The sequence below is a fragment of the Hyaena hyaena genome, unplaced genomic scaffold (assembly GCF_003009895.1).
Source record: "Hyaena hyaena isolate Hyena2069 unplaced genomic scaffold, ASM300989v1 scaffold_157, whole genome shotgun sequence".
NCBI lineage: Eukaryota > Metazoa > Chordata > Mammalia > Carnivora > Hyaenidae > Hyaena > Hyaena hyaena.
Genome location: NW_024080789.1, coordinates 702,488 through 715,228, shown reverse-complemented (window position 1 = coordinate 715,228; position 12,741 = coordinate 702,488). Strand labels below are relative to the sequence as shown.

At 50.7% G+C, this 12,741-nt stretch overlaps 1 protein-coding gene across 2 annotated transcripts in view; it reads right to left on the bottom strand.

Moving 5' to 3' along the window:
- The window catches only part of ANXA6 (annexin A6), a 51,229-nt gene extending 38,748 nt beyond the window's left edge, over positions 1-12,481 (bottom strand). For both annotated transcript variants that reach the window (XM_039239462.1, XM_039239463.1), the window contains exons 1-2: positions 12,351-12,481; positions 1,310-1,353 (exon numbers count right to left, since the gene is read on the bottom strand). In XM_039239462.1, the coding sequence (XP_039095393.1) occupies positions 1,310-1,327 (18 nt within the window). In that variant the 5' untranslated portion in view covers positions 1,328-1,353; positions 12,351-12,481. The remainder of the gene's footprint in view (positions 1-1,309; positions 1,354-12,350) is intronic.
- Positions 12,482-12,741: the final 260 nt, after the last annotated feature.

Genomic DNA, 12,741 nt, shown 5'->3' with positions numbered 1-12,741 from the left:
AGGCTGATGGGGAGGCCACAGCTGGGACCCTTTTGAGTATGGATCCTATATCACATAATATACTGTGCTCTTCAAAAAGTGTGAATAGATACCCTTAAGGCCCTTGTTCACTGAGTGGCAAGTCATGAAAACTGAGGCCCAGAGAGGGTCAGAACGCCCCCAAGATCACACAGCTCTGTGACTGAAGTGAGGAGCAAAAGGGGCCAAGTCAGGTGTCCCTTGTAGGTTTTTTTTTAACATTTGTTTATTTATTTTAAGAGAGAGCACTCACGTGCGAGTGGGGGAGGGGCAGAGAGAGAGGGAGAGAGAGAATCCCAAGGTTCTGTGCTGTCAGTGCGGAGTCTGACAACAGAGCTCGATCTCACAGATTGTGAGATCATGACCTGAGCCAAAATCAAGAGTCAGATGTTTAACCTGCTGAGCCACCCAGGTGCCCCAGGTGCCCCTTGGTTTTATTCTCCCTTCTTGGGTCCATCGTTGCAGTGGCCCTAACTCCTTCTCTAAGGTCAGCCAACCGGGTCACTCTCGGGTGAACCATGGCACAGAATGACACCTAGCCCCGCCCAAGGACAGAGCCCAATCCTGGCCCCGCCCAGGAGTAAAAGCTGCACCATGCCTCAGCTTCTACTGCTCAGCAAGGTGGTCGTGCAGCATGAAAGACTGGGGTCTCCCACGCCAGGGAAACTTAATCCCAGATGCATGTGACAAGGAACACTTCCACCTCCAGAGCAGAGAGAACCCTCAAATGCTTTGCCTAGCCAGTAGCCATCTCCCTGGGGAACCACTTGAGCCATGTAGTTCAGGTAGGACCAAGTCTACCACCTGAATCCAAGTTACCGTCGGCCCAGCCAATGAGAACCAAACCTAGGACTTTTCCTGGAATCATCAGGAATAAATTAGGCTGTTTCCTCCAGGCTGCCAAGGAAGTAGAATGGAAGCCTAGAGCAGCTGACGTCTAGAGCACCAAATCAGGGAAGAACCACCCAAGAATGAAGCTACCCAGAGGACATCCAGTTCTCAGAGGCATAATTCTGACAATATCATCTGGGTCCCTAGAAGCAGCCAAACCTGAAGCCCTGGGCTTTTCAGTCATATAAGCCAATATACACCTTTCTGCTTAGGATGTTGTAGGCTGTCATTGGTCACTTGCAACCAAAAAGGATGAGATGTGTAACAGGAGCAAGCAAAGCCTGAGAACCTCTCCTGCTCCTTTCTAGATGAAGGTACCAGGGATCTGCGGAGGGGGACTAGTGACTCCGGAACCCCAGGCAAGGCAGAGCACAGCCTCAGGATGGGAAAGGCTCCTTACCTGTGCTGGTTTGGCCATGGTATCAGGTTCTGCAGCAGATATCACTGTAGAGAGGAAAGAGACCCATGAGATCTGGTCCCCTCCATTCTTTCCCCCAATTTCCTCCCAAGGGAGGTAGGGCCTCTTCTACTGTTTCCCAGCTGCCTCCAGCCCTTTTGGTTAACTTACCCCCAGACCTGCCTCAGGACCAGATGCATTTTTCAGAAGATAATGAACAGACTAGCTTGTGTCCAGACACTCACACCAGGATAGGAAACAGACTGGGAACCCAGGAGACAGGGTGCGATCACTGAAGCACGATTCCTCCAGGCTGTGCAGGATACTTGCCCAGATGTCCCACCCTCACAGCGATCCTTCCCAGCACCAGTCTCCCTTGCCACAGAGGAAGAAATGGAGGACGGGGAGTCGGGGAGGTTGCATCATTCACCCAAAGTCACACAGCTCAAAAATGAATGCAACAAAGTCCAGATTCCAGAGTCCATGCTCTCTGCACCACACATGCTCTATATCTAAGTCACCAAGAATGGTTCCAGAGGCCAGGGCTTAACGTTCTCCAGAGGAGAGTGCTCAAAGGGCTCTGGGCCACCTGTTGCAAATATCTGAGGGGCTATCGCTCCTGTGGAAGTCCGTGAGCATTTCCTTAGCACCTACTCTAATTAGGCACTGCTCCAGGCACTGATGATACAGCAATCAATAAAAGGGATTTTTTAAAGCCCTGCTTTTCTGTGGCTTACTCCATAATGGGGAAGAATAACAAATGCATATGGCAAAAAGTAAGAAGAAAAGATAACGCTTGGTCAGGAGAGAGTGACATGGGGTACAAGCCCAGGCTGGGTGATCAGAGGATCGCATGAACCACGCGGACCCCTGGGGGCAGTGTGGTCAAGGGACCCAGGGTGGCTAATGTGGCAGGAGAGAGCGGGGGCAAGGGACCAGCACTGAGGGTTTTTTTGCCAATAGGACAAACAGGATACATGATCTGATCAAAGGGGGTATAGGAGACAGGGTCTAGAGTGAAGAAATAAGGAACAAAAATGTCTTACCTGAAAAAAAAATGAAAATGGAGCTGTAACTGGTTTGGAAATGGGAAGAGAAGGGAGATTAAGCTAATGGCCCTCAGCAGGAAGGCAGAGATAGAAGTGAGGCAACTTTCCTGGGACAGGAGGAGAAGGAATTCCATTAACTGATGGAATTGGTGCGTTCCATTCCAGTCAGGACCGTACAGCTGGGTCTTTTAAAACCATGTCTGTGTATTACTTTTTAAAGATTTTTTTTAATGTTTATTTATTTTTGAGAAAGAGACAGAGTGTGAGCAGGGGAGGGGCAGAGAAAGAGAGGAGACAAGAGACAGAGAATCCAAAGCAGGCTTGAGGCTTTGAGCTGTCAGCCAAGAGCCCGACGCGGGGCTGAAACTCATGAACAGTGAGATCATGACCCGAACTGAAGTCAGACTCTCAAACGACTGAGCCACCCAGGCGTCCCTTTTTTAAAAAGTATTACTTTTTAAAAGTAAGAATAATAACCTCGATCAACTCCTACAAGGAGTTGAACTAGAAGAGCAGAAACTAGGGTATTTTAGCTTAGTGCTTTCCTGTTCTCCACATAGCCCACCACCACCAAACAAACCCAAAAAGACAAAAAAACAAAAAAAAACTCCAAAAAAACCACTGAAGGGAAGTCAGCCCTTGACCTCAGTCTCTAATCCTGCTCTCTTTCTGGGGCACTGGAGTCGGTGTGACACAGTAGAGAGAACACAGGTTTTGGAGTCAGACGGACAGAACTGGATTGCCACTTCTTAGCTACGTGATCTTGGGCATATTGCTTCTGTCTGAGTTCAAGGTCATCTCAAGTACAAAACTGGGACTTTCCCTTTGCTCACTCGTAGGACTGTTGGAAGAGGAGACATTAATTGAAGTCAAGGGCAGGACACAGGAGGCCAAGTATTCACTGCACTTCTGGGCTGATGGGGCTTTGACGTGTTTACCTGTCCCCAGTGTCTGATCATGAGTCCCCCAAACTGCAGTCGGCAGAGAGACAGGAGGCGGGGCTGGGAGTGAACAGCAGAGGACACAGATCTGTCTGCAACCCCAGCAGAGCCTAAGGAAACCCTGCTGTTTCCCTGACAACCAGGGGCCCCTGGGTACAAACATGCAACTCTCACCAGGAAATAGACACACACCCCCGTGGAGGAGGGGGGGCCACATCTACCCCAGGGCCTGGCGGGGGGAGCCAGCTGCGGGGTTTCCTGAGTCTGGGTCATGGTGTGGGCTGAGGGTGAGGGATCCCCAAGGCCAGCATAGAAACGGACGGAAAGAGGCCCGGAAGTCCGCTGAGGCAGCAAGGGCTGAGGCCTGTCACCTGCACCTCCAGTCTGGAAGCATTTTCCTTTGGCCTTGTTGCTGGAAACTTCAGCTGCTGGCTGTGGCCCAGGCCCATCTGGACGAGAGCCCTTTCCAAGGAGAGACGGCTTAGAGGAAGGGCCTCCAAGTCTTTGGGAAAATATCCTCAGCTTAGAGAGCAGTTTGTGTGTGTTTCGTGTGAGTGCACGTCTTCTGTGTACAGAAAGCAAGCTTCTTCCAGAACTAGATGTGGAGATTGCAGTTGGGGGGGAGGGGAGTGTGGGGAGGGGAGGTTGAATCTCCAACAGCCCCCCCTTGTGTGCTCAGGGAAGCTCTGGAGCTAATCATAGTGGCGCCACTTACCCTGGCTTTACAAGGGTCTCTGACCCCTCCCAGAGCAACCCAGACTGTACCTCTCAAATTGGCTAGCTGAATAAACGTGTTCTATACAATGTTTCAGAATCCCACAGGGCTCTTAACCATCCACTATTTCAGGCCCCTCATTTTCTAGATGAGGAAAAGGCATTTCAGGGAGGGTAAGTGACTTGCCAAGGCCCAGACAATGGCCAGTATCTATGCTTCCAAGCCCCAGGTCATAGCCCCTACCCAACTGTGGACCCTGGCTGCAATGAGATATTAGGAGAGCCCAAAGGAAAAGACCCAGGTCTGATTCCCAATCTGTCTGTAACCTCAGCAAGGCAGGTTCTCTCTCTGGATCTCAGTTTCTTCATTCTATAAAACGGGGATAATATCACTCTCTTTGGGAAAATCCAGAGTGGAGGAGAGAGGCTTTTATAGAGTTCAACCATGAATTTTCACAGCAAAATCTAGAATATTCATCTTAGGGGGTTCTCTCCCAGGTCACAGGATTCATCTCTATCTCTAAGCCTCCCCCCTACCCAATATGCTAGTTCTATCATCCTGGCTGAAAGAGCTTTATAAGACAGGCAGGGATGACCATTCTAGACCTGTGTGTCTTTCCTCCCAGGAACCCTGAACCTCTTCTGAATTGGATATGCAACAGGGTTCATCGTGGCTGATCATTCCAGAAATCCATTCAAGGGGGGAGTACCTGAGTGGCTCAGTTAGTTAAGCATCTTACTCTTGATTTCGGCTCAGGTCATGATCTTAGTTTGTGAGGTTGAGCCCCGTGTCAGCCTCTGTGGTGACTGTGTAGAGCCTGCTTGGGATTCTCTCCCTCCCACTCTCTCTGCCCTTCCCCTGCTATGTGTGTGCATGCCTCTCTCTCTCTCAAAAAAAATTAGTTTATTATTTAATTATTAAATATTATATAACAGGGGCGCCTGGGTGGCTTAGTCGGTTAAGCGTCCGACTTTCGCTTAGGTCATGATCTCGCGGTTTGTGGGTTCGGGCCCCGCGTCGGGCTCTGTGCTGACTGCCAGCTCAGAGCCTGGAGCCTGTTTCAGTCTGTGACTCCCTCTCTCGGACCCTCCCCTGCTCGCGCTGTCTCTCTCTCTCCTAGAAAAAAAAACAAAACAAAACAAAACAAAAAAAAAAACTAAAAAAAAAACAACATATGTAAGCTTTTAAAAAAATATTATATAACAATTTAATTGTATAATATAAATAATATTATTTAATAATTAAATAATTATTGGGAGACACAGAACACAAGCTGGGGAGGGGCAGAGAGAGAGGGAGACACAGAATCCAAAGCAGACTCCAGGCTCTGAGCTGTCAGCACAGAGCCTGATGTGGTGCTAGAAGTGAGATCATGACCTGAGCCAAAGTCGGACACTTAACCGACTGAGCCACCCAGGTGCCCCCCAATTTTTTTTTAAATCTATTCAAGGGTAGAGTCTCCTAGTGGCTTTGTGCTACTCTGGCTACCCCTTGCCTTAGTCCTTGAGCCTGCAAGCAATCAAGTTTCCTTCCCTCCCCTTTGGGAGCTCCAGACTGATTCCAGGAGGAACACTCTGGGGTAGAGAACATGCCAGAGCTGGGAGGACTTAAGGCTCACCACTGCCCAAGTGAAGACCTGGGGAAACCACACAGGACAGGGGAAAGGTCTTGCCCAAATCATGCGAGAGGCATGGGCATTGAGGTAGGACCTTGCTGGGAGTCACAGCTCTGCTCCCAGCGTGTGGTTTGGGTAAATGATCTTAATTGAATCTCAATGTCCGTATGTGCAGAATGCACATAAAACTTACTTCCAAGTACTGACAAATAAATGAAATAGTGGGTGAGGAGCCCTGAGCACAGTGCCTATTACAGAGTAACATCTTTTTTTTTTTAATGTTTTTTATTTATTTCTAGGAGAGAGAGAGAGACAGTGTGAGCAGGGGAGGGTCAGAGACAGAGGGAGACACAGACTCTGAAACAGGCTCCAGGCTCTGAGCTGGCAGTCAGCATAGAGCCTGACGCGGGGCTCGAACCCACGAACCGCGAGATCATGACCTAAGCGAAAGTTGGACGCTTAAGCTTAACCGACTAAGCCACCCAGGCACCCACCCCTACAGAGTAACATCTTAATAAATGGTGGCTTTTATTATGATAAAATCAAACATTTACAATAGAGGCAGAGTGGCATCATAATCAAGAATGCAGGCTTTGGGGGTGCCTGGGTTGCCTAGTTGGTTAAGCATCCAACTTCGGCCCAGGTCATGATCTCACAGTTCGTGGGTTTGAGCCCTGCGTTGGGCTCTGCTGACAGCTAGTTCAGAGCCTAGAGCCTGTTTTCGGATTCTGTGTCTGTGTCTCCCTCTCTCTGACCCTTCTCTGCTCATGCTCCCTCTCTCTCTCTCCTAAAAATAAATAAAACATTAAAAAAAAAAAAAAAAAGAATGCAGGTTTTGCAGTCATGGCCTGAGTTCAAATCCAGCAATTCCAGAAAATTCCTAGCTTATGACCTAGAGCAAGTTCTGTCATTTGTCTCTGACTCAGTTTCTGCATCTGGGAAATGCTAATCTCATAAGGTTTTTGGTGAAAATTCTACAAACGAAGGCGGGTAAAATACTCAGCATGGCCAGGAACACACTAAATCTGTAATACTTGGTGGCTTCTGTTATCAAGGTCGCCAGTAGTAGAGCAGTGGTCTCTAAAGTGGGGTACACCACAAGCCATTGGGGTGCAGGACAAAAATATTACAACTTTCTAAATTTTTTTTTTTTTTTACCTTGTCCTTTTCTTTTGCATTTGTGTTACGTATATACAGTTAAAGACGCATGTTAGGGGTTCGGGCTGATAGATGTGCACAGTCAGGAGTCTGGACTTCAAGGGAACGAAGCAGATGGAGGAGACGGGATGTCAGACCGAACAGAAGCACCAACACAATAAAAAGCATTTCTGTCCTCAAAAGGTATCTTGTGTGCTTTGGAGGAACAGAGAGTATTTTTAGGCGGGGAGGCAATGCTGCACATGAGGGGGTGAAACCAGGTGTGTGGGGGGAAGTAAATGTGAGAATAATCAAAAAATAACACGGAAGGTCACGCAAAATCTCAGCCAGACCTCTGTGCCCCAGGACAAGCCTGGGGACTCTAACTTGAACCATGTCACTCCTTGCCCACTTTTTCCCAGGGACCTCCTTCAATGAAGACCATCCTAGCTCAGCATTCAAGGCTCACTACATGCCTCCTGATTTCCCTTCCCCTCTCTCTTCTTCACGCACCCCTTCAAACCTAAGCCCACACCCCCTTCTCCCAAGAATTTCTCTCCAGCCTTCTAGCATCAAAACCAGTGCTTTTCAGTTCTGGCTTCAGTAATACCACCTGGGGAGTTTTTCCAATTTACTGAAGCATAAGGTCAATCCCCAAAGATTCTGACTCATCGGTTCTGAGGTGAGGCCTACCTAGGCTTTGGTAATTTTTAAAAACTTGCCTGAGTGATTCTTCCAACTCTTCCAAGAAGCCAGGAGAGATTTCTCTTTCCTTTCAAACCCCCCAGTACTCAGAAACCACCTATATTAGACTAGCTCGGGTCAACCATTGTGGACCTACCATTCCTCAAGTAGATGGCGGATGCTTGCCTCCCAGGTATTCGAGGAAAAAATCGACTTCAGACCCTCCAGGTTATCTTTTTTCTTTTTTTAAATTTTTTAATGTTTTATTTTTGAGAGAGAGACAGCATGAGCAGGGGAGGGTCAGAGAGGGAGAAGGACGCACAGATTCTGAAACAGGCTCCAGGCTCTGAGCTGGCTGTCAGCACAGAGCCCGATGCGGGGCTCGAACCCACGAACCCTGAGATCATGACCTGAGCCGAAGTCGGACACTCAACTGTCTGAGCCACCCAGGCACCCCAAACCCTCCAGGTTATCTGATTCCAGTCTGTCTTTGAGCTATTTTACAGCTCGGTAATTTGTAGGTAAATGGTGGTAATGTGTAAAATAATTCTTATAGACATGCTCATACTATTCTATCTGATAAAGGTCCAATTAATTTCCCTCTCCTGCTGGCAAAACCAGTTTGCCTCCATTTGAAAATTCCTTTAAAAAAAAAATGTCTACTGATTCTCTTTCAAGCTGGTTTAACATCTGCATGTCTAGTCATTAGTAAGTTAGCAGAATAAAATCATGGCACGTGATCATTTTTAGATCTTTTGAATCATGATTTTACTGTTTCTTAAAAATTACTGTATCTGCTGGGGCGCCAGGGTGGCTTAGTCGGTTAAGCGTCCGACTTTCGCTTAGGTCATGATCTCGCGGTTCGTGGGTTCGAGCCCCGCGTCGGGCTCTGTGCTGACTGCCAGCTCAGAGCCTGGAGCCTGTTTCAGTCTGTGACTCCCTCTCTCTCTGACCCTCCCCTGCTCACGCTGTCTCTCTCTCTCTCTCCTAGAAATAAATAAAACATAAAAAAAAAAAATTAAAAAAAAAAATTACTGTATCTGCTTCTTCGCTGCACCTCTTATCATAGTGTATGACTCATAAGGATTGTTGGGTGAAATGCAATGAGTTGTTTTAATGCTTTCTTTAGTGACCCCCTGGGCGGGAGAGTTGGTGGGGAATCACACAGTAAAAGGACATCTAGCCTAGTGGTTTTCAAACTGTGCTTTATTCCACATTTTATAACCAGGAGAGGAAATAACTTGAGGGGTTAAGTATAATCTGCCCAATGTCACAAAGAAAATTAGTGATTAAGCAGGGGCTCATTTTTCAAAAAATATTTACGGAGCATGTCCACTGGTTGGAGATGGGGGTAGAATAAAAACAGACCGATGAGTCGCCCACCCAAACGAAGTTGTCAACCTAGTGCAGTAATCTGCAATTGTTGTGATACCACCAGTAACACAAGAGAAAAACTTAAGCACTCGTCATGAAAAAATATATTTTGTAAGCATGAGATTAAAGGCATACCTAAGAAGAGGCCCCATTTCTTCCTGTATCCCAGAAAGTCATCTTCGTGCCCCCCACGATGTGTGCACCCGACTTCAGGGGCCCCTGGCCTATAAAATCAGGATCTTTCCCTTCCCCTTTTCATGCTGGCTCCTCCCCCAGCCTGCAGGAAGACCCCAGGATCAGCCCCACTGGCCTCAGGGAGCTTGCCTTTGATGAAGCCCTGGGAAATGCCATTCCTGGCCCTGTGCCTGGGCACACCCCCCGGCTCAGGGCACTCGGGTTTCTTAGAGAGCAGTGTCTTTCCCTCTCCTGACCCAGAACCATTGATCACAGGGTTGGGCAAGGCTCCAGGAGATCATCGGGCTGCCCGGGTTTGGAGTTGAATAGGCCTGGGTTTGATCCCCAGTTCAGGTCGCTTTTGTGAGAGACGGCAACGAGTCGTATCTAACGGGACAGAAGCTGGAGCCACACTGTCCAAGACTGAAGCCTGACCTGCTCTTTGGGAGCTGTATGGCCTTGGGTAAGTACTTAGTCTCGTATGCAAAACAGGATAAAAATAGTGCCCAGCTCAGAGGAGGGCTGGTGAGGACAGAAAGAAGACACACCTAGAGCTTCGAAGTGGCCCTGCTGACACACAGGAAACACGATGTTAGTACTATTTCTTCCCTAAACTTTTGAGGGCTGCCTTCCCACATCTACAAAATAGGCATGGTAACAGCGTGTAACCTATCAAGGGTTCAGCCAGGGCCTGGCAAGTTGGAAGCATTCAATAAATAATGCAGGTTACGATTTTATTATTACTTCATATAGTAATAAAATTATTACTTCAGATAATAAAATCGTAACCTGCCTTATTATCCGTTTTACAGATGAGGAAGCTGAGGTGCAGTTACCGGTCTTCTCAAGCACCACACCCTCCTGAGACGACAACAGTACTTGCTTCTCTGGGCACAGCACTCTACAGTTTACAAGGCACTCGCACATCTGCTGTCTTAGAAACTCATGAGGGTATCAACCTCACCCACATTTTACAGACGGGGAATCTGAGGCTCAAAGAACCCCAAAACGGTCATGTCACCCTAGCCAGTCTCTGCGTGAGCTTCTCAATCCCAGGAGGAAAGGAAATGCAGTGGCTGTGTTCCAAGCCAAGAAGTTTATAAGCATAAAGTCCCCACCCCCACCAAAGACTCCCTCTTCTCCATTGTGGAGGTGGGGGGTGGGGTGGGTGTATGGACAAGACCCGGACTTGCATGCTCAGAAATCAGGGTACAGACCACATCCTGTGCCTTGTCCCCACCCAGGAAGTGCCTTGGAGAAGCTGGGTGGGGTGAGGCTAAGTGATACTATTGGGCCTCCCCAGAAAATCCTAGAATAATACAACATGAAGAGTCGTACAGCCTGCACCCATTCTACCAGCTGGATGCCCTAGACACCTCTCTTCCCCTTCTACAGAGGAAGGAACTAAGGCCAAGAAGGGTAGATGTGCCCAGGGCCCCAGATACTCAGAGGCCAACGCCGAGGCTGGCGCCTGGTGGCCCACAGCTCCTGCTGGGTGCTGCACTGCGGATGCTCCAGACGCTGGCTGCGTCCCAACCCTGCAGAACTCCCCCACCCCGTCCCAGGGGTCAGCTCCAATAGGCAGGCTCCTGCACTTCCCAAGGACAGCCCCCCACTTTGCACCCTGGTATCCACGTTCTGTCCCCGGCAAGAGCTATGGCCCTTAGCCAGGAACCGCAAATATTTTCTGAATCCGAGCAGCCAGCACCCTGGGAACAAAGGGTGGAAGGCAAAGGAAGATGGATGAGTGACTGTCACAGCTGCAGAGGGGGATGCGCGCCTGTGCCTCCCTCCCTGGCCCCACCCAACTCCCAGAATCCTGAGTCTGAAAACAGATGAATCCTTGAACACCAGCGCGGAGGCGGCAGCCAGTATAGCAGCCTTTGCTGCACGGAGGGTTACCTAAGGGGCCCAGAGAGGGAAGGGTCTTGCCCAAGGACCCCTCCAGCACCTGGAACCATAACCCTACTTTCCATGACTCCCAGGCCAGTGCCCTCTGCATGGCACAGGGCCTGCCAGCCAGAAGGGCAAGGTCTGTGGGAGCTGCAGCTGAGCCGGTCATTCACCTGAAGGGCCAAGCAGGACAGGATATCCCTCCTGGGTCAGTGGGACTACCAAGTAAAGGTGTGCTTTGGGTGGGGCAGGAAGGGGGAAGTGAGGGAGCAGAGGGAGGAAACCAGAGTCCTTTCACCAGCCGGGGAGCCATATGGCCAAATTTGGCATTGTCAGGAAGACCCAAGGGGGGTTAGAGAAAAGGAAGGGTAGGGGAGGAAGCAAAGGCTGGATTCTCTTAACAAAAGCCCTCTGCCCCCGCCCCTTCCCCTTACTGGGCCTACAAGGGTGGGCCAGCCTTCGGAGCCTGTAGTCAAGACTTCCCAAACTTGTAATCATTCCTTGCAGCTGACAAATAAATCAGCTTTAACAACAGCCATCATTTCCACCAAGAGGGTCTGAGTTCATCAGCTCCGGACCTGGAAATTGAGGAGCAGAGAGGGAAAGCTACGGACTCAAGGTCACACTGCAAGTCGATGGTGGAGCTGGGATTGGATTCAGGGTATTTCAGTCCCATGCTGGTATTTTGGGAGTTATCTGAAGCCCCAAGTGCTTTGGTTAGGCCTAAAACAGGCTTCCGGAGAGAAGAAGGGTGGGGCCTCTGTCTTTAGAGCCCAAGTCCCCTTTAGGCCAGCGGTGATCCAAAGGGGACAGGCGGGACCCTGGGGTGTGAACAAGCCAGTCCCCCATCGGTCTGCACACAGAGCCCTCTTCCCAACAACACCTATGAACTGCTGCACAAGCAGCTGGATGGTACGACTCTTCCTGCAGCCTCAGTCTTCGTTCGGCCTCAGCCACACCCTTCTCTGCGGGTCCTTAGACCCCTGTCCAGCCGTCCCCAACCCTAGGTCTTCTAAGTCTCTCCAGCCCCCGCCCCCTCCCAAAGCACGGCCAGCGCCCATCTCTGAGTCTGCCCAGGTGACCCCAGCCCCTGGACCACACCCGCTGCAGGTCCGCCCGCTCCTCCCCGCTCCTCCCCTCCGCTCCCCTCCCCTCCTTTCCCCTGTTGCCCTCCCCTCCCCCAGCCAGAGCTCCTACGCCTCTGCTTCTACGCCCGGGGCTCTAAATTTGCTCCACTGCGTTTCCCCAAGCACGTTCAGCCCGCGCGACCCTCCCGGGGTACAGCGCCCCCGCGCTCCCGCCCTCCTCCCCGAGGCTCCCCACCTGCCCGCACCCCTCCTAGGAGCCTCGCGGGAGGCACAGGTCAGCAATGACTGGGCGTTAATTGCCCGTCCCCGCGTCCCTGCAGCCCCCAGGAGGGAGTCCACTGAAGTGATCCCCTCTCCGGCCTCAACCCACTCACCGCGCGGCGGAGGCTTCCTGTCGCGGGCTGGGAAGCGGACGCGCGGACGCGACGCGGAGCTCGCAGGGTGGGAGCCCGTTAGCGGAGCCGAAGCAGCAGCCGCAGCAGCAGCAGCGCGGGGCGGGCCGGGAGGACAGCGGGCGGCTGCTCCCCCGCCGCACACGTGGCGCGCAGAGGCCAATCGGGCTCGCCCCGCCTCCTCTCCTCCACCCCCACCTCCCAAGTTCATTTGCTCCTGGAATCTTAGAATGTCACCAGCCCGGAGAGGCCCAGCCTGGAGGAGAACCTATGTCAGTGCTCAGACCCCTCAAAGACCTAGAGAAAGTAGGGGGATTTGGCCAAGGCCGCTCAGGGCCAGAAGTCAGGGCTTCTGATTCCCTGGTCTGGACAT